Here is a 24,797-nt window from a genome sequence, read left to right as displayed (position 1 = left end):
AGTGTCTTTATAACTCTGTGTTATTGTACTTACATTGTAACCAATCCGGTCCTTTATCCCCACTTAAAATATTTTTACTGAACTATTGTAATATTTGCTGCCATTCCTGCTGTCCTGTTGGCCAGCTTACTCTTACAAAAGACATTTTAATGTTAATGAGATTTTTTTTTAACTGCATAAATAAAGGTTATATAAAAGTCACTGCCAAAAACTGATTGCGGCTTCTACCTTGTTACACGAATGTTGTTTGTGGCTCAAGATGACTTTATGTCATCCATGAGGGATGCATTTGACATATGTTTCACATGTTATAGCCCAACAAGTTATTTATAGCAGTTTAAATACGAGCAATCAGTTTTTGGCAAATACCGGAAATCACTTTTTGGCAGACAATCACTTTTTGGCACACCGGTTCGAGCCCGGTGCTCGGACAGTCTCGGTCGTTGTGTCCCTGGGCAAGACACTTCACCTACTGGTGATGGCCAGAGGGGCCGATGGCGCGATATGGCAGCCTCACTTCTGTCAGTCTGTCCCAGGGCAGCTGTGGCTACAACTGTAGCTTGCCTCCACCAGTGTGTGAATGTGAGAGTGAATGAATAGTGGAATTGTAAAGCGCTTTGAGGGTCTCGAAAAGCGCTATATAAATGCAATCCATTATTATTATTATTATTATTATTATTATTGATATGATACCCTAGGCAGTTTATATAGTAGCATCCAGATTAGTTAAGGCGTCTAGAAGTTAGGGTCCAAACATACATAGCTTACATACGCTATTATTCTACGATAATACATAATCGTGCATAATTTTATTCCATCTGACGACAATAAGTGCAATTTCTGCAATTACTTGCGCATAACACACTGAACTGAGATGGCCTTTGTGTGCATGTGTATGACATTACGCCGCTTGTTGAGTAAAATCCACGAGCATTTTCGTAGGGATGGTATAGCACATCCAGAGCGCGTGTGGCTACTTGTCCTTCAGGACACGCCCCTCAACAGAATGAAACTTTCCTGCAAACTTCGCTCATACAGTCGAGGAATTTCACCGTGGCGCTCGCTGCAAGCTCACTGGTAAGCTGCATCAATTCAAATCTCGATGAGAAACTGGAGGAAAAAATTAAATGCTATTTTTGTGCCTTTATCTCTTTAGTAAGCGTTATTAGGGCGAATGTGAGGCTCATCAGTTAAATTACAACGCTCATGATCTATAATTGCATGCATGCAAGAAAGAGCTGGGGGAGAATATAACAGGTATGCCATGATATTTATTTAAATGCTGTACAAAAGACAGAAAGGCCATGACTGAGGAAACAACCGGGAATGTTCCTGCTGCAGACTCTGAGGCAGAAAAACAGGCTCCTGAGAAAGGGGCTCTGTCGAGGGAAAAATGGGCCAACAACATGGAGTTCATACTCTCTATGGCTGGTGAAATAATTGGCCTCGGAACTGTTTGGCGGTTCCCCTACCTGTGCTTCAAGAACGGAGGAGGTGAGAGGTTGGGTTTGTGGGAGAGTTTTTCTGATGGAAACATTCAACTAATAGATAAGGATTAGGAGCGCCTTCATTAAAAAACAAAGAACGAAACAAAAAACAAACAAAAAAAAGAAAACCACTTGCAGATGAAATAGTTTGTGTCTATAATTTTAGGTGTCTTCCTCATCCCCTACTGCGTGTTCCTCTTCTTCTGTGGCATCCCCGTGTTTTTCTTGGAGACAGCGCTGGGACAGTACACCAGTGAGGGTGGGGTGACTGCCTGGAGGAAAATATGTCCCATGTTTCAGGGTAAAAATAAGGCTCACATTAAGGAACTGCATTTTTCTGACAGCGCTTTCTTCATGGAAATTGCAAAAACAATAGTGTAGCAGTTAGCAGTAAAGAAAGTCACATATGAGTCTATATTTCCAAGCTTCAGATCCAGTAGCTGACTAAGGTGTTATCTAACTTAATTACATAAAACAGAGGATTTATTGACCGTGCATGGTGATGGGAATTGCTTTTATATAATGTTTCTGTCTTCTTGTCATAAAAGAAAAGAAGACAGCAGCCAAAGATGTCCTTTAACTGTCTGAAATGTCACTTGTCCTCTAGGGGTGGGGTTTGCATCCCAAGTGATTGTGATCTATCTGAACATATACTACATTATTGTTTTGGCATGGGCTATCTTCTACCTAATAAACTCCTTCAAAAGTCCCCTGCCCTGGTCTACATGTGACAACTGGTGGAACTCTGGTAAGAATGCTTGCTTAAACACATCTGTATTTGATAAGCACTGATTTTTTTCCCCAAGAGAAAACAGCTAACATTCTCACTTTTATCCCTCTTTCTTTAATCGCTTAGACTCGTGCCACAGTCGCATGAGCATCTTTGCAAACCCCCAGCTGTTTCAGGCTGGGTCCAACTGGTCATTCTTACACAACGTCACCTCAATGGACTACTATGAGAATACAACTTAGTAAGTTACAGTTTGAGTTGTACAAATTAACTGTCCTCACATTGTCTACTTCGCTGAAAATTTATCATGTGGACTTGAAAAGAGTCTGACTATGAAAAGGTTAATAGTAATCATGGGATTAAACAGCACAATAGCATCTCTGAAACGCACCCATGCTTTACAGTAACATCTGTTCATGACACTTGCTCCACATTTTGTTATGTTAAAGCCTTATTCCAAAAAGGATTAAAGTCATGTTTTACATCGAAATGCTACACACGACACCCCATAATAACAAAATAAAAAACATTTGCTTGAAATTCTTACAAATTTATCAAAACAACCTGCAGCCCTTTGTTGCAAGTCTTCCTCTCTCTCTCCTCACTGTCCTGTCTATCTTCACTGCTCCACGGTCCAAAAAAGGTAAAAATGGCTAATTTCTTTTAAATGTCATGGCATTAAAAAAAAGTTTTTAACAAATTTGCAAGAATTACAAGCAAACTACTTTCACTTTGCCATTATGGGGTATTGTGTTTAGAACTTTAAGGTGAAAAAAAAATGAATTCATTTTGGAATAAGGCTGTAACTTAATTAAATGAAGGACAAGTGAAGCACCTTCCAGATGTACTGTAAATGTTTTTCAGGGTAGGAAATGCTTACTTACTCCTACCTTGGGATAATATAAGGATAATATGAGGGTGAAAAGCAACCCAATAAATCTGAAGGACTTGTCAAGCTTTAGTTTAATGTCAAATGTTTGAAAGGTGCCACATTTAAGGTATATTTAATGCAATGTCTTCTCTACATTATTATAAGCACTGCTTTGGATAGTCCTATTATCCTCATTGATTGGACATTTATGTGATATTTCTTACTAAAGTGGACCTAGTATTCCTTATTTTTTGCAATATAGACTCAACTGATGCTTCATCACGTACACCTTGTTACGGGTTCGAAATTGAGGACGAGAGTAAAACAATGATAGTCCAGAAGAGGTCGGTCAAACAATTGATTTTAATGAATGCACGCAGCGTGGAGAGGTGTAAACTGCAAAACATCAGTTGTACATCTCTACCCAAAATACACTCTAGATTGCTTTTATAACATCAGGGTATTGTAACGCCCCCTCATGCGTTTACAAGCACATAATTTGCATGTAGAGAACATCCATGTATTTTAAGAGATAACTGCAGACACAGAAGTTCCCCATCCATCCAAATATGGTAAAGATCTCAGGCCTTTGAGGTCCCCATGGACTGGACATCCTTTCGTCACCTGTAACTAAGCAAACTCAAATACCACAAGAAGCTGAATACATTCAGGCCTTTGCTCAGCTACTATTTTACTGTAACAATATACTCAGGCTATGAGTTATGATATATATATATTAACTCAATCATTTTAAAGTAGTTATAACTGCACCTGTAATAAACATGTTAATATTTAATTATGATAACCCCTGTGATACTAATTATAACATAATGCCAACAGCTTCAATAAATGCTTTGATGAAATGATAATTAATGTAATGATAAGGATGATGGTTATATACAGTTCAGCAGTGACCTAATTTCTTTAAATATTACAACCTGTTCAAATGGTCATTAATGTAATTATATAACAGACCAGTCACGTGACAGGGACTCTGTACATAGGCATATAGACGTCCAGTGAGCAGCAGTTATCTGGATGAAAATACCTTGTTGATGCTAGAGGTTATAAGAGAATGGCCAAGCTGCTTTGAGCTGACAGCAGGACAGTGGTAAAAAATAACCACTCATTACATCCAAGGTATGCAGAAGAACATCTTTGAACAGACAGCACATTGAACTTGAAGCACATGTGCTACAGCTGCATAAGACCACACAGGGTGCCACTCCTGTCAGCTGAGAACAGGAAATGGAGGTTACAATTTGCACAGGCTTGCCAAATTTGGTGAGCCTGTGCAGGCTATTGTTGGTGGTGTAATTTGATATTTTCCTGGCACACTTAGGGCCCCTTGGTACCATCTGAGCATCAGTTAAATCCCACAGACATACTGAGTATTGATTGTTGACCATGTTCATCCCTTTGTGACCATAGTGTACACATCCTCAGATGGCTACCTCCATCAGAATAACACACCATGTCACAAAGGTCAGATTTTCCTAATTTCCATAATTTGGTTTAATGAAGATGACAGCGAGTTCACCGTACTCAAATGGGCTCCACAGTCACCAGATCTTAATGCAATAGTGCACAAAAAGTCACTTCAAGCTTGTTCGTACTCACCCATCTTAGGCACAATAGCCCCATCTACCCTTTAAAGCCTGTTAAGATCCCACTTACCTCTGTACAGAAGTCTGGACTGGGTCTCCATTCAAAGGGTCTGAGTGTCTGATCCTAGGGGTAGTACCACAATAGCTTAGATGATGCACCACACTACCAACCCTGAATAAGGTACAATCAGTTTTGCCAGCAAATTTGGGATCTGTTAATTCTTAAAGGCTAGAATAACCTATAAGAACCTCACAAAAGTGGATGTTCAAACTCATACCAAAGTTTTACCTTTTCATTTAAAAAGAAAATCAAAAAGGGATCATCCACACAATTAAGTTTAATTGCAGATGTGATACTTTATTAAGCAATTTAACAAGGGCAAACCAAGCAGCTCATCAATTATTAAGAATAAAATCATTTTACATTTTAAACATTTCAAGAAAAGTAACACATTTTAAAATATAAAATAATGAAATCTAAACTGTTGCTAATAACTCATTACCAGTTTTGATGAGGTTTTAGTGGAGGACAGAGAGAACACCCTGGCTGTAGATGAGTTCTTTCAGAAATTCTTTCTGACGAGGTAGAACCCATTACAAAGTTCCCAAAACTTCCTCTAAGTCCCAATCTATGATTCCGGTAGTGAGCAGAACAAATCTCAAAAATAGTGAATTCATAGTGGGTTGGAAAAAGAAGGATAAATCCACTGGGTTGTCTTCTAATCTGCTCACTTCAACGATGCCCAGAGGAAAAAAACGGCTAATTGTTATCTGTAGAGGGTTTTTATACATCTGAGACAACCAACATCCCACGTTAACAACCAAGCACCTAGTGTGATGTGCAATCGCCTGATTTGAGACATATCGTGTTGTTCGGACAACAGACAAATATTTAGGCTGGGTCCTTAGATGCACACACAGAGGTCAAGGCCACATCTGCACAGAAAGAGTGCGTGCGCACACACACACACACATGCAGAAACAGTGTGGGTTGAAAGGTTTAAACATTAGATTTATTTCATTTTAAGCATTATATTCTTATTTTTTGATTAGATTTCCGATTACAGCAAGAATAACTCAAACATTTTGTTTGTTTGTTATGATGAAGTAAAGGCTTTTAACAAGTCCCATTATGATAAATATGGATTATTTCAAACTGTGAATCATGCAAAGCTACTCTAGTAGAGTTGAACAATAAAAATCTGAAGCCAAAAATGAGTACATAAGATCCACTTAAAATTAAAAATCCATTTACTATGAAAATAAACGTGTTTGTGGTCTTTATGAAGCTGTTAGAATGTTAAAGGATTAATTTCACCCCTCCTTATACACTTGTTTTTTTTTCTTTCCAGCAATGAAACAATATTGATGAGCACGTCACCAGAAGAGGAGTTCTGGAGGTTAGAAACTCACTCATTGCTTTATTTTCCTTGAACGTTAGAAGAGCTGGACAGTCAACCTCCCTATTTAGCTTGTCTTTGGGTGGAAAATTCCTCAGCAATAGCTTTCAATGCTTCCCAGATATCAAAAGATAATTGTAAGTTAGAAAACATGGTGTGAATAGTGAGCCAACAGAAGGTGAACCGAGGCCACCCAAATAAAGCAAGCAGCCAGTTACATTTCTCAAAAGACATAATAGCACTGAATAATAGCATTTTTATTGGACTTCCAACCCTCATTCAAAGTTGTTTGCTCCTCTCTCTTTTAGACATGTTGAAACATGGCTGCCTCTTTTCACATGATAACCTCCTGATTTGGTGTGAGAACAAATATTGGGAAATCGCTCAGCACTACAACTATGCTCCATAATGAAAACAATATGTGCTCTTTGCTGTGCCCATTTATAATGTAAACCGTATTCATCCAAAATAAACAGGGAGCAGTTTCAACATCTGTATTCATGATGAGATGCTTGGTGGTGTTCTTTTGACGTATATATGAGGATCTGTTTATTTGCAGTGGGAGAAGATTTTAAGAATGGGGTTTTTAGTGAGCATTCATCAGCATTTGGAGAGCATGCACGTGTTCATGTGTTCCCACATGTCTCTTTTTTCATAGTAACCGTGTGTTAAGAATATCAGAAAACATGTCTTTGGGTAAGATACATTGGGATCTGGCTCTGTGTCTTATGTTTGCCTGGATCATATGTTACTTCTGCATCTGGAAGGGAATCAAAACAACTGGAAAGGTAAGCATTTCCTTAACGTGGAGGATATCAGCTGTTAAAGCTGTCCCTGTTAAAGCTTTATAATTGTGTGCAAAGTTATGTGTTACATTTTTCCCGTTTGGTCGGTGGGTAAGAAGGGATTCTCAGTCTGCAAAAATATGTAGCTTATAAACCCTTCCCTATTAAAAAGGTGGCACAAGCTGTCAGTCAGCACTTTTAGCTTGCTTGTGTGATATTTCTTGGGTGTTTGTGACTGTTATGTTAATATTAACCAGAAAATATGTATTTGATGTGCTGTAGAGACAGATATGCTTCAGCTCTGTTGTTTTTACAGACCCCAACTGTGCTTTTTCTGGCTCAGGCCTACTGTTCTCATTAACCCCACTTCTAGCCGCAGACTTTTATCCCTTTCTATTACATGAAGACAAAACAGCTATAAAAACCAAGTTAATGACTACCCGGTATAAACAGCGGAACACATAGCAGTGTACGAGAAGTGTTTTTCCTGCAGGAGGTGGTGGTGGCAAAAATGCCATTACAAAAGGAACTGCCAGACAGTTGCAGCTTATAGCTTTGTTTATTCTAAAACTATTCATGTGCAACTTAAAACCAAAGGATGAGTGTATGAGAAGTATGCAAAACTACAACCTGCATTTATATGTTTGTAGGTGGTGTACTTCACTGCTACATTTCCCTACTTGATGCTCTTTGTGCTCTTCATCCGTGGAGTGACGCTCCCAGGAGCTGGAGAGGGCCTGAAATACTACCTCAAGCCCGACTTCACCAGACTTAGTGATCCATATGTAAGAGCTCACTCTGATTATCAAATGTTTATGTTGAAGTCTTTGGTTGTGAAATGCAAAAATCACAAACACAGCACATAGTACAACCACTTTACCATGATCTGAAAGCCACATTGTGAAGGATGGAGTGAGAACGAGTTCTCCATCTGCACTGAAAGTCACCAACAACCAGAACATCATCTGTCTATCTTCATTTCTCAACACAACACTGTCTGTTGGATTTCTCTCCGCTCTAACAGGATGAATACAGAGTCCTGTTATCCTCAGTTATGCACCCCTCCCCCTCCATTTTCTTTGCCATGACTTCTATTTCCGGTCCCAAGACATAGCCTTAACAAGAAAAGCAACCCAAAGATGATCTTCAGTAAGACTTATACATCTTCCTCACTAAGGAGAGTAAATAAGGGCCTGAAGTAACCTGTTTAAATACCTTACAAAAAAGTATTTTTTGTAAGCTGATTCAGTGAATCTTATTTATATTTGCATTTAAACAGCACACTTAATCTTCATTCTGTATTTTTTAGGATGTTCTGTCACTACGACACTTGGTTGTTCGGGTCCTGCAGGTCTTCAGCCCTCTCCACCCTAGTCTGAGTTGAAGCCCTTTGGTGTTTGTTTTTATCGGCTGTTTTCTCAGCTCTCTCCTGTCCAGTCTTTGTCTGTTTGGCTCAGCTGCTGTGTTACTATCTCATAAAGAAGAATCGTGTAAATCAGGGGAACGATCTGGTCATGTCACATGTGACCGTTTGAGTTAGAAGACAAAGTACTGCTACCCTTGTAGGAACCCAATAGCCCCAATGCAGTGTGGGAAAATGTGTGAAAATAATGTTTTGGAGAGGTGCAGGTGAAAGCGCTTATGGTTACAGGGCAGATTTATGCAGCGCCAGATCTAGTTGTTCTGGTTTCTAGACTTGCTTTAGCGTGCGAGTGTCTGTTTTCCCGTGCACTGCAGAGGAGTGGTTCAGTTCTGGCCCACATCTGCGGTCTGTTTATTGTGTGAATGTTTCTCCTTTTGTCTCCGTGTCAGTGTGCGTGTTTGAATATGTACGCGGAGAAGCTCAGAGGACTTCAAAATATAATTAATTCTAGGGACATAACACTTCCCTCTTTGTCCAGAATAAGATGTAAAGATCATTTGCCACAGTCTCAGACTTCCATTTCTGACCCGAGGCAGGGAATAAACCAAGCCCACCACTGGGTCAGAGTAGAGGCCTCTATATAGCTTTGGAGCCTTGCCAGGTCTATCATGAGCAAGCCAGAGCTGTGGCGTCTCTAATGTTATCCAGATGCTGTCACAACTGTAGCCTGCAGATAGACAATAGTGAAAACAAGCCTGCCCACATCCACAAGCCTCAACGTGCACGCTCTCTCATGTACTTGTAATTTATGACTGGGTAACAACAAAGCAGGAATATGCAAATGCTGTATACCTGGGTAATTTATATATCAAAACACAAAAAAACAGCTCTTAATCTGCTGGATCTGAAATGCCTTCAGTTATTTTAACAATTTCAGCTTCAAAACATGTCAGAAATCTTGTCCCTCTCCAGGTGTGGCATGATGCAGGGACTCAGGTGCTCTTCTCCTATGCTGTTTGTCAGGGAGTGCTGACGGCTCTGGGGAGCTACAACAAATACAACAACAACTGCTACAGGTCAGCCTCCTTAAAGGCAGACATCATCACATTTATTGTTTTTTGTTTTTTTAATTTTTCGATATTTTTGGCTTGTCTCTCTGTCCTGTTCCAGGGATTGCTTGGCACTGTGCTGTCTGAACAGTGCTACCAGTATCTTTGCAGGCTTTGCTGTATTCTCAGTGCTGGGATTCATGGCTCAGGACCTTAACATTTCATTGGAAGAGATTTCAGCCAGTGGTAAGATAATTGCATACATGAAGGAAGTAAAATAGAGTTTCCTAAATAATTACCTGATAAATTATTCCTGTAAAGATGCTGTCTTTAGTTTTTGTGTGTTAAAGTTTAAATTCATCCAATGCCCACAAGATGTCACTTTCTGTTCAGATAGAGTCAGAGGGTTGTGATGCTGTTTTTCTTCTTCTTTTTTTTCTCTTTGGGAATGAAGTGCCTCAAAAGATGAGGAGATACAGTTTTTCCCACAAAATGACCACTAACTCATTTGTGTCTGTCTATAATTTGTTTACTTTTTTTTGCATTAAATCTGGGATTATTTCATCTCTATGAGTCCAAACTCATGTACAGCTTAAAGCTACGACCTTAACAACGCCTTGGAATGCGTATGGCATGTTTTAATAGATGCATTCACATTCTTCTTACAGGTCCTGGTTTAGCCTTCATTGCCTATCCTACAGCTCTGTCATTGCTTCCTGGTTCGTCCTTTTGGGCTGTGCTCTTCTTCTTCATGCTCCTTTTGCTCGGCCTACATAGTCAGGTATTGTATGCAATGCACAATGCCCAAGATCAGATCAAAATCAAAATAAGCTAATCTTCAGTTCTGTGTTCACAGTTTGTGTGTGTGGAGAGCCTGGCCACAGCGCTCACTGACCTGTTTCCACGTTATCTGAGGAGGCCGTGTGCCAGAGAGATATTGGTTCTGGTCATTGCTATTGTTTGCTTCTGTTTGGGGCTGCCCTTCATTACTGAAGTAAGCTGGATGTGCACTATCAGCACTTGTTCAAATAAAGTAGGAAAGTGAACCATTCTGTTAAGGTGGCGTATTCTCTGGTAGTTAAAGCTTTTTCAATTTCATGATGCATGTATAGGGTTCTGATAATGGTGACATTAAAAACAGTACAGGAGAAAACAGCCCTTCTGACAGTTTTATCAGAAGGGTTTTTTCAATTTTTCTCTACTTGTTTCAGGGCGGGATCGTCCTCTTCCAGCTGGTTGACACATATGGTCCAAGTGGAACCAGCCTCCTCTTTATTGCTTGCGCAGAGACCATTGTTATTGGCTGGGTATATGGTAAGTTATTGGCTCTAAACTAGTACTGCAGAATTTATCCATGCAGAAGTAATTATCTTCCTGTAAGTTCTTTGAATCATTTCTCAAAGTATTTTCCTCTAAATGTAAAAATGTTTTTGCATTAAAGCGTACTAATTTAGCTCTTTATTAGTAAGATGACAGTCTTCTATAATAACCTAAGTAATAGGGATATGTGATTCACCGATTTATCTTCAGAATATCAACATCATCAGTACTGCAGTACATCCACAGTAGCCACAGAAAGGAACTTTATTATTATAGTTAGCTCATGCAATTCATACAGAAACCTTTGTTTCATCAGCATCAGCATAGCTTTTAGGGACCAACTTTGAAACAGTTGTTGGGGTCTGTCCAAAGTAAAATTAAAACAGCTAGAGGACCAGCATTAAAAGTGGAATTTTAATGATGATGCAGGGATAAGAGTATTGTCTGTTTATTTATGTTTAATATTATTTAATTTTACTTCTGCTACCGCACACGGTAAAAGCTAGATAACTTCTTCAAAGGGAATGGAGTATATATAACAATGTTCACTGACAGTGAGGCTCACTGACTACAGTTATTCACTTTAAACACAAGTACTGTGTAAAAGTCTTGAGTTGCTCAGGCAATGAGATTGATTATCTCACTCTTATTGCCTGTTCTTACTGTACTTATCTTCAACATTATGCTGCCTCTGTTGTATGTTAATTGCCCCTTGGGGATAAATAAAGTCTTCTGATTCTGATTATATTTTGCTTCCAAGATGCCAGATGTTCTTGTAATTTTGTAAAGTGGTTCTTCAGCGATAGTTCTCCGGGCTTTCTTTGGACACCAGCTGCTTTTTCACTCATTTTCAGTCCAGTTTTTATACCTGACCATTTTCAGAGGTATGTTTTTTTTGTTTGTTAAGGCACTTAACACTGATCTATAAATCATTCTAGCAAAAAACAAAAACAAAATGCATTTTACTCAAGGGATGAACATGTGTTACATAACAGACAACTTAACAAAGAACCAGTTTTAACAGGCTAGAGGCTTTTTTGTGGTTTGTATGCATTTTAGCCAGTCAAAATTGAAAACAGATTTTGCAGAAGAAACACACAATGGAACACTGCGTATCAGTCAAGATTGGTCCCCAGAGCTCGGATCTCAGCATTACTGAAGCAGTGCGGGATTGTTATGAAAGAGATCATCCAACATGCAAAGAAAAATTTTGAATATCCTTCAAGAAGCCTGGAGAACTATTCCTAAAGACTACTCAAAGACATGATAAGAAAGCTTGCCACAGTGCCACCAGCATTTTTGCCAGGTTCCTGACAAAATATAAAGAAATAAAGGTTGGCTCAAGTCTTTTGCACAGTACTGTACACACCCACTTACGGCTTTATTCAGGCATGCCTTTGGGGCCCATCACTGATTGGGCCCCAGAGGTCACAAAAAGTATAAAAGCCAGACTTACACACTCTTCATGATTTCATCTTTCTTGTTTGTGCTTCTTTCACTCTGGTGATAGATAATGCTCCCAGCACTGCTCTGATATGTCACCATATTTGTTTTTTGATAAAATGTCTTCTCTGTTAGAGTCTATCACTTTGAATCTTACCTTTTGCCAATGCTGTATTTTGTAGTATTTTTAAAAGACACATTTGACAAATGTATAGTCATTATCTGGTGCAAGCAGATCAGTAAATGTTACTGCATACACTTTTGATTAATGTTGAAAGTCATATACAAAAGTGTCATGACATGATTGTATAGCTAGTTATTAAGACTTATCACAAAGTCATTAGTGTACAATAGATCATATCTTTTGTCTTTTTTCTGGTTGATTCTCACTTCTCAGAGTCTCTGTATTTTATGGATCCAGGCAGTTTTCTTTCATGAGACTGAAACTAATTATGACTGAAAAGAGTTTTTCAATTTCCTGAACTGCTTGTTCTTTGGTATTCTTATACTCTGCTGAAGCACATGGAGATATTGATGAGTTTCTTCCTCTTCCCCCTTTTTTGTTAGCTGTTTATCCATTCAATTGGCCTCCCTTATTCTTCAAAGTGAGTCTACACAGTGTTGAGATACTCAACACAGCATAGTGCGAGGACACTCTCTTTCTGCCTCCGTAAAGCTGTAGTTAGTTTCAAGGTTGATTACTGTATCATTCATGGAGTTGTGTCTGCCTTCCTAAGTAGGTTTGGCAAATTCTTCAGCTATTATGCATTTGCAAAGAAATCAATATCTGGATGTCTCTCCATTCTGCAGATCGTCTACTTTCCAATCTCATAGAACTTTCCTCCTGTTTTTAAATGTCTCTGCCTCTTTCGGTAGCAAATGAAGGTGAGCTGCTTTCTAATCTTCATCTCCAATTGAACTCCTCCTCCTCAGCTCCTCATTAACCTATACACTGCTGTCCCATGCGTTGTCATTTTCTTCTCATTTGGAAAACTTCTTTTTTTAATACAGTTGTTTTGAGTTTTATTTCATGATGTTTATTGATTTGTTTGGTGTTCTTTCCTCTGCCTTCCTCATGTACTGAATCATCATAGATAAGCATTTGTGTTAGTGACGTTGTATTGCAAAATCCAATGTGACTGGATTTTTTATAGTCTACTTTTATAAACTGTAGTAATTAGTATATCAAGATGTATTCATACTACTGGGGAATATTTATAGTAATGTGAAAAAGAAAGTTTCCATAAGTAAGTAAGTAGAGTCAGGTGCTGCTAATCAAATGTCAGTTATTAATGGGAACAATGTCCTTTGACAGATAAGACTAAAGTGGAGACGTTCGTTCATAATGCACTGTGCCATTCTCGCGGGCGATCGTGGCTCAAGAGTTGGCAGTTCGTCTTGTGATGGGAAGGTTGCCGGTTCGAGCCCTGGCTCCGACAGTCTCGGTCGTTGTGTCCTTGGGCAAGAGACTTCCCCCGTTGCCTACTGGTGGTGGTCAGAGGGCCCGGTGGCGCCAGTGTCCGCCAGCCTTGCCTCTGTCAGTGAGCCCCAGGGCGGCTGTGGCTACAATGTAGCTTGCCATCACCAGTGTGTGAATGTGTGTGTGAATGGATGGATGACTGAATGTAGTGTAAAGCATTTTGGGGTCCATAGGGACTAAGTAAAAGCGCTATACAAATACATGCCATTTACCATTCTTAGTGAAAACCAAACATAGCATATCATCACAAACATGTTATATCAACTGTCAGCACGGTGGTGGTGGTGTGGTGTTTTGAGCTTGTTTTTGTAGCCATAACATCTGGGCATGGCACAGAAGTGAATCAATGTTGTAAAGAAGAGTGGACCTAAATTCTTGTGTGAGACTTAATGGATTCATTTAATACCGTATAAACGACCCTGCTTACATCAAAGTAATGTGACAAGATTGATTTCCAAACTAACAATTTAAGTAACTATTACAGCTACAGTCATGTAGGTAAAAAAAAAGAAATAAACTTAGTCCCGTGAAAATGGAAGTACGTGATATTATTCATTAGCTTGTAGAACCACTTTTAGCAGCGATAACTAGAAGTAACTGTTCTGTATGACTTTAATAAACAGTGTGAGTAGGATATACCATATGTAGGCATATAGTATATCCAGGACGGAACTAATTTGTGATCATACATTGTGTTTTAAAGCTGAAACAAAAAAGTAACTAGTAACTATGGCTAAATGTTGAAGTGAAAGTAAGTTATTAAGATGAAGCTTCAACTTCTCATTGTATTCATGAAGTGCCCTATGTGTTAGAGCAGTTCCTGTAAAACTGAAACAGTTCTGTTTCCCTTGCATTGCTGTGCACATTACAGGCGCGGACCGTTTCTATGACAACATTGAAGACATGATTGGGTATCCTCCGTTCCCTATGCTGAAGTACTGCTGGCTGTTCATCACACCGCTCATTTGCGGGGTGAGTCTTCACTCCTGTATCATATCTCTTTAATCTGATTGATTTGCTTTGTGCCTTTGTTCTGTCTTTCACACTGGATCTCTGCTTTAATGCCAATTTCCTCTCATCTTTTTATTCATATTCATTGTTTTATACCTGTTACTAATTCTGACAACCAGTTTTAGGTCGCTTTACTGCACTCAGATTACATTTGTCAGGTACAGATACGATTGTTGGGGCAGTGAACTAACTGCCAGTGAACTCATGGACTATGTATAAGAGATGGACATATCCATTATGACATCATCCATTGGTTTTTGAAGTCCCAAGGTTAACGCTTTCGCATCAGAAATTAACCTAACACTTCACTCTTTATCAAGATAGTAGAGGGTAAGGCTGGCTAGCTTGGTTAGAGAAATTCATACTCTTTCAACTGTGAAATACACAGACTAATAAAACACTAGTTTTTAATTTTACGCACCAAAAGCTGGAGTATAAAGTTCTTGAAAATTTTGTAATACACAGGAAGTCATATTATTTATTGTATTCTTCCATAAAAAAATAATCCAGAAGGCATTACCTGAACAAACATGAGCAAGAGATCCAATTAAATCTTCCCATAGTATCCCGCATAAATACACATACGGGAAGGAGAAAGTGAGGCTCGTGCTTTTACGTGAACATCGTGTCATTGCAGGCATGATCAGCACAATGTAATTTCAGAGTTGGAGGCAGTGAGTTTATAATCACAAAGCATCAAATGAATCTTAGAAGACAATGAGACTATGTGAAATCTCCAGAGAATTATATTTCAAGTCTCGACCTCCCTTCTTCATGGAGCTGCAGACTGATTTTCAGCTCACGCTATGGTTGGCCTGTGTTTTGATTCTCTGTCACAACTTTCAAGGTGTTGATATCTGCTGCACCAGACAACTGTTTTCAGCTCATTGAGCAGTCACATGTAGTCACACATTTGGTGATGTGTGCTGCGCCTGAGCATGTTTAATCCTCAGTGCAGTCCTTTGCATTATTGGGATGGATGTGTTCTGTGCCTTGACCTGCTTAAGGAGGTGTGTCCAGTCACTGTTGTAGTGGGATTGCCAGTGGCGGTCCTAGCCTGTTTGGCGCCCCGGGCGAACACGCCCTCTGGCGCCCCCCCCCCCCCCCCCCCCCCCCCCCACACACACACACACACACGCACACACACACATATATGACCCTATATATGAAGAGAGAGAGAGTATGCATAGTATGCAAACGGCTACCAAACAGACATCATAATTCGTCATACAATGAGAACAGGACAAATCAACAATTGACACTGACTAATTAATATTATATTATTGTATATATTGTTTGGAGTTTAGTCTGTTACTATTTTTACCATTTCTTCTTGGAGGAACTGTAACCCACATAATTTCCTTAGGGATTAAGAAAGTATTCTGATTCTTAATGTTTTAGGATACATGACCTGCCATTATCCAATGACACATCTGCTTACCTGTATCTTTTGCTCGTTTCTCCTTGTAGGAGCCATAATTAAATGTATTGAATTTTAATGATCACTGGGTTTTCATTTGTTTGGTTGCTATGGTGATGTGTAACGGGAGTCACATGGGTGCTAGCGGTGACATTAAGAGGGCGTTGTCAGTCTGTCATTCACTGGTTTGATTTTGACAGAGAGGAGGGCTGGGTAGCCGTAGTTTTTGTTGACCGCAGCACAACGAGTTTCCCCTTGTTGCATTAGAGCTGTGATGTTTTAAGAGTTTGAATCGCGAGTCGATCACATTGCTCTGTAAACTTTTCAAGCACTTTAATAAACAAGCAAGCAATTCCACCTCTCACATTATTGCGTACAGTTGAGAGCGCGTCAGGCAAATAGGCAGGCTCAATCCCCGGCCTCTATAGCGACTGTGGAAGTCGCTAAACTCCTCCTCTTCTTTTCTCTTTTTTTTAAACTTTAAAAACGGGTTGTGTGTGAGACTTTAAATCAACAAAATATAAAATATACATTTTAAATTGTTATTGATCCCTTTACCCCTGGTCCTAAAGTGTATATTTATTTTCTTACTCTTCTTATATTTATTGTTTGTTTACTTGCACTGCTGTAACTGGAGCCTCGTCGTCTCGTCTCTCTATATACTGGACTGTAGCGGAGATGACAATAAAGTTTACTTTGACTTCAGCAGCGAGCAGGAGCACCGAGGGCTCTCGCGCTCACTTTTCGCGTATAGAATTTCGAAAAAACATCGGTGCAAATTATAAGTCTGTATCATGATGTCTGCTGTTTTCGTGTTGTTGGTTTGTTTTTATTTTGTTTTATTTTGCAAGTTGGTTATTAGACGCTGCTCCAGCCACCCAGAGAATCCCCCGCCGCCCCGCCCTCTCCTCCCTGTGCCGCAAGCAGCAGGCGCACCTCGCAAACGGAGGGCGCCCTTACTCCCAGCAAATGGGAGTAAGGGCTCCCTTACTCCCGATCGGTACCTATGCCATCCCCAATATGCGCTGGCATGATGTCGGGGCAGCATGAGTACGAGCAATTTTTTTTTTTTTTTTGCTGATGCCCGTGATGCCGCCCCCCACCGAGCCCCCCACCACGATGCCGCCCTGGGCAACCGCCCGTGTCGCCCGTATCTAAAACCGCTACTGGGGATTGCTAACATAATGCTATACTGCAGATAAGATTACATTCATTATTTAATCAGCTACCACCACAGTGTATTTGCTGGCAGCTTATAAGGTCCAACTAACAAAGGAGTCAGTAACTTTCTTGTCACACAAAGTGGGCAGATTAAGGCAGATTAAATGGGAATATCAAAGTGTTTATTTGATTTTTTCATTATCCTTTTTATTTTTACTTGATAATAAAATTACACTTCCAAAAAAAGTTAGCTGGTTAGCTGGTTTTACTTGTGCGCATTTGGTTCATACAGTTAGGTCCATAATTTGTTGAACAAGGACAGTTTTTGTAGCTTTTGCTCTCTTGCCCACCACAGTGGATTTGAAATCGAACAATCAAGATGTGATTGAAGTGCAGACTTTTAGCTTCATTTCAAGGGATTTTCCAAAACTATTGTATGAACTGTTCATACAATATTTTCAGCAGCTAAAAGTAAATTGGATAAACTAACATAATTGCAAATATAGGGATTATTTTTAATACTTGGATAAAAAATCCTTTGCAGTCAATAACTGCCTGAAGTCTAGAAGATATGGGCATCAGCAAATGCTATTTCCTCCCTTGAGGTGAAGCCACTTTCAGTTGCTTTTTGTTTGGGGGTCTGTCCGCCTTCAGTTTTGACTTTAGTAAATGAAAAGCATGCTCTTTTTTGGGCTGAGATCATGTGACTGACTTTGTCAGTGAAGAATAAATTCTTTGCCTTGAGAAACTCTTGGGTTGCTTTTGCAATATGGTCATTTGGGCACTGGGAGGTTTGCAGCATTTGGCTGAATCTGAGATGAGAGTACAGTCTTAGACTTGAGAATTCTTCCTGCTACTTCTATCTTCACTTAACACTTGGTATTTCAGTTCCTCTAGCTGCCATACATATCCATGCCAAAACATTAACTCAATTGGTATGGTATATTTGGTATATATGATATGGTATGCTTCAGATAATGCTTGTTCCATTCTCTGTATTTTTACCTTTCTGATACAAGTGCATTTCTTCTTTTTAACCTTGTAATGGCAAGTGTAATATAAATATTTGATATTCAGTTTTTTAGAGCTCTACATCATTAATGGAGAAAAAAAAGAAAGAAAAAGAAAGCACATTTTTAAAATAATAAATAACATCAAAAAAGGCCAGATGTAGCAAATATGATACAAATTAAAACTCACATATGCAAACTGATATTTTATTTTAGTTTTTTAATTCACAAAAAAGCTTGTCATTGTCACCCAATTAATGTAAGCATCTACAAATGGGGAACTGTCTATAAAAATGGCTTTAATTCCCGTCCAAATAACAAACCCCCTTGAGTTAAAGCTCAAAGTCTGTACTTTAATTTCAAATCTACTATGGTGTACAGTGGCAAAACAACAAAATATGGTGTTTTAATCCAACAAATAATGGACCTAACTGTAAATTAAAAACCAATTCTTCCACTGACAGCCATGTACTCATATAGATGGATAAGCCAGTAGGATGTTAGGACCAAAAACAGAGATAAAAGTGAGTGAAAAATTGACTTACATTTGTAGAATTGCCTGAAACATGATTCCAAATGAATGTTAATGTTGTTTCATCTATGCTGTAGCGGTACCACATTTGTTCTGCTGTCTGTCTTTCTAACTTGACTCTTTCCTATCCCCTAGCTTACATTGCTGTATAACCTGGTACAAAGTCAGCCTCTTGTTGTATATGGTTTTGAGCCTGGCACCTGGGGAGTCACACTGGGCTCTCTGCTTGTTCTTACACCCCTGATATGCATCCCAGTATTCATTCTGGTCTCACTATATAGGGTGAGTGAACTCAGATCTTCTTGTATTTATTTCTTTAACTCTTCTATATAAGGTGACCTTGAGTGTTTTAAAAGGCATCTAAAATGAAATGTGTTATCACTATAATAAAATATTTTTTTATACAAATTATTAACTAGGATAAAGCTAAAGCAGTATTTTTCAGCACTTGTAAGATTCTTCTCTGGTGTGACTATCTCATGACATTAATTGCATTTCTCTAATAACAATCAGGATCCCAAAAACATGAGTACACCATCCAGTGACCTGCGCCAGAGTCGGCCACACAACCCAGCGCTCACATTGTTTAATTATGTCATAGTCAAGGCACAGGGGCAGCCAGACATGAGGGTGGAGTATAGAGAAGACAAGCTGGTAATGGAAGAACCTGGTAGTGCTTGATGTTTACTGATGAAAGTTTATGTTGAGAAAAAAAAATATTCCTTTTATATAAATGATTATATCTTAAGGGTCTTCAGGGGTATTTGTTTGTTATTTTGCTAACATGAGTTTTTACCTTACTACTCTTTTGCTTATGAATAATAAGAGTCCTGTGCATTGTACATGTACCTGTATACCTCTAATCCTGCATACTGTAACTGGATTAAAAGAGCACTCTGCTGATTTAACATTGTGCCTTTTGTAACACTCATGGAGTCATGAGGAATAATAGTTTAGCTTACGTATAAATTATCCCCAGTGACCTGCACCTCTCAAACACCAGCACCTCAACTTTGACATGCAAAATCTGTGCCTTGTCACATTAAAATATAATGCATTAAAACACGTCTTAATTCGAGTTCTGGTCAATTTTTTTACCAAAAACTGCAAATTTCTTGTCTTCATTAAATGCAATATACATACAGAACTGTCACATCCAGTGAAATTAAGGCCAATCGCATTGAATATGAATTGTTTGATTATTTTACTGTACAAGTTTTTTCATGAATTTAAAGGTTGCTATTTTGTAAAACATTTTTTTTATTTTTTTGAAAATATTGTAATCTGTCAAATCAATCAATAAAAGTGAACAAATTTGGATGATTTTGTGTTTTATGTGGTTGTAGCTTGTGCAAGCATATAAAATATCATATGTTAAATATAACCTATCAACACGCTAAATATCCCAGTCTATTCTATGCAAGTCAGTTTAATCAATTAAACTCATGTTTCCTGTTTTGTATCAAGAAAAAAAAAGTATTACATTTATCTTCCTACCGTGTTTTTTGTCACGCATGTCTGTGGTTACAAGAAGGCAATAATGCAGCGTTGATGTGTGATGGCACTGGATGTGTGTGACTAGCGAATGTGCTAATGCTCTGTCATTATGCCATGCTCATTCATCTGTGTGATCCAAACTGGCATTCAATTAACTGACAATTCCGCCCAGTTGTCTTCCACCTCTCGTCACCCTCAGTCCCCCCCCCCGCTCGTCCTACACTGACATAAAATGACCCTCACTTCTGAGTGTCACTCAGCATTGGATCCCCGCAGGTCTGCACTCCTAGCCCCCCCCACTGTACGCCTTGTACACCTATGACTGCACACCAACCCACCAAACCAACGTCATTGTCAAGTATGCCAATGACACCACCATTGTGGGCTCATCATTGATGGAGATGAGACTGCGTAGAGAACTTGTCCCATTGGTGCCCAGAAATTAACCTGAAGCTGAACGTCTTTAAAACAAAAGAACCACTCCCCTCCCAATATGAATGGAGAATCTGTCTCCACCTTCGGGTTTCTGGGCACCTATATATCCATCAATCTCATCTGGACCCACAACACCAACACCCTTGTAAAGAAGGCCCAGCAGCGGCTGCACTTCTTCCATCTGCTGAAGAAGAATAACCTAGACCAGAAGATGCTGCTGGGCCTCTACGGCTCCTCAGTGGAGAGCGTGCTCTCCTACTGCCTGGATGTGTGGTTTGAAGCGGCCACAACTGAGAACAGGAAGCGCAGGGTAATTAACACTGCCCAAAAATTAATTGTCTGCCCTCTGCCTGTCTCAGGAAAACCAGGGCCATTATAGGTGACCCCTTGCACCCCGTCCACCACCTGATTGGTCCGCTCCCCTCTGGTCAGCGCCTCAGGTAAATCAGGTCTCACGTCTCCAGACTCACAAACAGCTTCTTCCCCTGGGCCATTCAGACTGTCAGTAAATACTACCTCCTCACACCCCACCCCTGCCCACTCACCTCAGCAGTTTCAGCCATGGTCTGAGCAACCCTCATCACCCAGACCACTCACACATGGACTCTATTCAGACCAAGGCTTTTCTTTGCATTACTTCCAAGAACATTGCAACTTGTTCTCTAATATGTGCCTTGCTCTTATTTTTTGCCTCTCGGTGGTTCTAATCTTGTAGATGATTGTTCCATATTTTTATCAATGCACTGTATATTGACAGATCTGTGCTTATATTAGAAGCAGAGGATCCCTGAGGCCGAATATAGAACTATAGGTTTGCAAGTGTGCAGGACTTCCTGTATTTATAATTAGATCATCAACCCACAGGGCTTTACATAATAAGCCACTACCCCACTGTGACACTGAGCCAGAGCCACTGTAATGGAAAACCTAAACCACATGCCATGGGTGCCAAGAAATGACTAGATCATACCCCCTACACCCCCACCCCTCGCCCTTCAAACACACACACACACATGCTCGCACACACATGTCAAAACAAATACAAAAACAACAAGGTAAAAGGCTGGGAGGTCTTTAACAGATGATATGGAAACATGTCACACTTTAAAACAACCTTTAACCAAAGTGAATCTCTGCCTCAGCAACATAGTTTCCTATTTCCATAACATTTGTAGACTGATAAGAAATAGATTTGACAATGGATTGCTAAAATCATTAACAGAACTAGAAGGATCTTAATTCAGTGTATGAATCAAGCTCCAAAAACATTTCCCATTGGACTTTTCTTTCTTGCTGATTGATAAATGCTGACAACTAAAACTCGTTTCCAAATTTCATAAAATGAAGGGGAACCAAGTTAAAAAAAAAAGGTTTTCAAGTGGAATGCACCTGTAAGATTTCCTGAGAAAAGTCCTGCACCTATTTTCCATTTTCCTAGCAAAATCTAAAGAAATAAAAGATGGCTTAAGACTTTTGTGCAGCACTGTGTACAGGATTTTAAAAGCAGCTCTGTCTTAAGTGGTTCATCCTGTCAAGATAGCCTCCATGTAACTGTTAGTTTCAGACCCCTTTAAAAGAACCATTGGCCTCTGTCCGGTCCTGGGCCCCTTTCCAAGAAGCATCTTAAGACAGAGATTGTAAATCCATTTTATGAAATAATCACAGATTAACGAGTAGTTCGTGTCATATATGGCTAAGAGCATCTCCAAAAGGTCAATAACCCTCAGGATTCACTGTGAACTACAGAATTCATTTTGGGTTTTTATCTCTTTATAGCCAAGGAAAGTACTTCGGCAAGGAGACATCACTTGAAAGCAGAGTTCGAGTAATAAAAGTATTTTGGCCATCAGACTGCTACATAGCTGAAGAAAGGAAATAGGACAGGACCCTGGAGTATCTACACTCCAAGCTGACTGATGATGGAGACTTTGGACGAGACTCTCTGAACATCCAGGATAAGGTGAAGATGGAAAGGAGGAGAAAGGTTTCACGAATGATGGTCTGAAAGTAAGAATGACAGAATAGTAATGAGTTTTAAAGAACAGGGATCGGGGAAAGTTTAGCTCTGGGAAGGCGGGCAAGATCATCTTTGGATCAGAGTAGTGAGGATGAAATTAGTAATGAGGGGAGTGTGACACTGTGAAAGAGCTAATAAGCGAAAGAAAAGCGCAGCAGGAATAAAGGTAAATGTGAATTAACAGATCTTCTTTACTGAACTTGATGTTTCTTTACTGGTGTTATAACTACTAATAATTTGTGGTATGTATCACACCATTTTATACTGCAACATTACTAATAACATTACTAGCATGGAAAAGAATCATTGTATGTTAATATTTAATATAACATCCGTGCATTTTAATTGCATATAATTAGCCTGATGAAACCAAATAGAATAGATTGATTTCATAATTGATTAAATTGAATAGCTTTGCTCTACTTTGGTTTTGGTGATAGCCTAAAAGTCTTTTTATACGGCATGTTGCTTGCTTAGCTGAAATTGACAATGTTTAAAACACAAAACTGACAGTTTTGTTTCTAATTCTACAGAATTTAGCAACTGGGGATTGGCTGTGAGGGCCTCCAACGACCACTCCTCCTCTGCATAGTGGGTCGCTGGAACAACCGGCTCATGTCGATCTTTGGGGCCGACTGAGGCACGGCCACCCCTCATGCAACTTCTAGGATTCATGTGTTTTATTGTTATTCCAGCACATTTATTCACATGAAATGAAACAAAATTCCTGGTTAAGGACAACAACCACAACACACATCAAGAGAAATATATACAAAAACAGCAATATTTATAGTGTAGTATGAAAAAGAAAATGACTAATGTAAATACAAAAATCTAATAAGAAATGAAAGGTAGTTTCCAAGCATCAAAGTTGTATGCAGTGGATAGTGTAAAAGTTATTTGTGGCTGGGGGCAGCAGAGGTTACAGAGGATCACTACAGTTTAACAGTCTTACAGTCTTGAGGAAGAAACTGTTCCTCGGTCTGGTGGGTATGCTCTTGATGCATTGCAGCCTCCTGCCCAAGCGGAGGGTGGCAAACAGTGTGTGCTGGGTGAATAGATCCTTTCATATCCAGGAGGATCTTTTCCTGTGTCTGCTGATGAAATGTCTTGAGCATCTTCAAAAAACCCTTCTCCGAATCACTCTTACCTATCTTCACCTACTCTCATCTATGGGCATGAGCGCTGAGTAGTGACTGAAAAGAATGAGATTGCGGATACAACCAGTGGTAATAAGCTTCCTCTGAAAGCTAGCTGGGCTCAGTCTTACAATAGGGTGAGGAGCTCCGCCATTTGAGAGGGGCTCAGAGTACAGCCACTACTCCTCAACATCGAAAGCCAGCTGAGGTGGTTCGGCCATCCGAATAGATGTCTCCTAGGCCCCTCCTGAATGAGGCATGTCCTACCAGGAATAGACCCGGGTGGAGGTAGCCACGAGAAAATCAGTAGACGGATCTAAAACGCTTCCTTCTAAATACACATGACATTTTCGAGATGAATGACTTTTTCAGTTGCACATGCATCATTATGTGTCACATTTATAGCTGTCACTCTCTGCCAGTGTATCTTCACTGATGTTTAATGATGCTGTTGATTGCTAGCTTTGTTCAGAAAAAAAAAAGACAGAAAGAAATAAAGAAAATGATGACAAAAATCTCTGGCTATCATTCTTAAGATAAAGGCCACACATCATGCATCATAGTGGCAGATTTCTAACAGAATGAGCTGAGGGTTTTAAGGCTCTTTACTTCTTTAGGGCTTATATGGTACATAATGATCAGTAACACAAGGTCAAAAGCATTTGAGACACTTGCAAAGATAAAAATGACTAAGCTGTAATGGAGGAATAAAATTAAAATGAGGCTGTGATATATCTCCATGGGGGACAACACACTTTTTAGTGAGGACTGTGAAACTGTACTGCATTCTGGTATCAAGAAAACTGTAAATGCAGACGTGTCATTGGCCCCCTTCACTTCTCTTATCTGAAGTTCTCTTTCACACAGTTTTTCTTCCTGACTCCAGGAATGGAACGCTCTTCCTCTGTGTCTTACAGTCATTTTCTCTTTTCTTTGTATCTTTTCATCTCACTCTCCTCTTATCTACCAGGCTCGGCTGCAATATATCAGCTTTTCCATTTTTATCTCACTATCTTTTCACTCTGCCTCCCAACTCATAT

General features: G+C 39.5%; 1 protein-coding gene across 2 annotated transcripts; it reads left to right on the top strand.

Annotated features, from left to right (window-relative positions):
• The first annotated feature begins 966 nt into the window (after window positions 1–966).
• On the top strand, window positions 967–23,352 carry LOC134616048 (sodium- and chloride-dependent GABA transporter 2-like). 2 transcript variants are annotated; one of them, XR_010091400.1, is made up of 16 exons: window positions 967–1,077; window positions 1,294–1,494; window positions 1,654–1,788; window positions 2,095–2,235; window positions 2,344–2,458; window positions 6,048–6,095; window positions 6,754–6,883; window positions 7,531–7,665; window positions 9,216–9,319; window positions 9,414–9,538; window positions 9,961–10,073; window positions 10,149–10,286; window positions 10,504–10,606; window positions 14,407–14,507; window positions 22,378–22,561; window positions 23,152–23,352. XR_010091400.1 is itself a non-coding variant. In XM_063460819.1 (16 exons), the coding sequence occupies exons 2-16, from the start codon at window positions 1,305–1,307 to the stop codon at window positions 19,348–19,350; spliced, it is 1,893 nt and encodes a 630-aa protein (XP_063316889.1). In that variant the 5' UTR covers window positions 967–1,077; window positions 1,294–1,304; the 3' UTR covers window positions 19,351–19,747. The 2 variants fall into 2 exon arrangements, 1 of the variants encoding a protein (XP_063316889.1); XM_063460819.1 differs by lacking the exons at window positions 22,378–22,561; window positions 23,152–23,352 and adding exons at window positions 18,805–18,951; window positions 19,183–19,747.
• Window positions 23,353–24,797: the final 1,445 nt, after the last annotated feature.

Source organism: Pelmatolapia mariae, linkage group LG17 (genome assembly GCF_036321145.2).
Source record: "Pelmatolapia mariae isolate MD_Pm_ZW linkage group LG17, Pm_UMD_F_2, whole genome shotgun sequence".
Classification (NCBI taxonomy): Eukaryota; Metazoa; Chordata; class Actinopteri; order Cichliformes; family Cichlidae; genus Pelmatolapia; species Pelmatolapia mariae.
The sequence above is the reverse complement of the archived record's forward strand: the minus strand, read 5'-3'. Positions and strand labels throughout refer to the sequence as shown.

Coding starts and splice junctions, on each gene's coding strand:
- LOC134616048 (XM_063460819.1), top strand. CDS start 1,305: ATGACTGAGGAAACAACCGGGAATGTTCCTGCTGCAGACTCTGAGGCA. Junction 1,495..1,653: donor GTGCTTCAAGAACGGAGGAG/GTGAGAGGTTGG, acceptor CTATAATTTTAG/GTGTCTTCCTCATCCCCTAC. Junction 2,236..2,343: donor TGACAACTGGTGGAACTCTG/GTAAGAATGCTT, acceptor TTAATCGCTTAG/ACTCGTGCCACAGTCGCATG.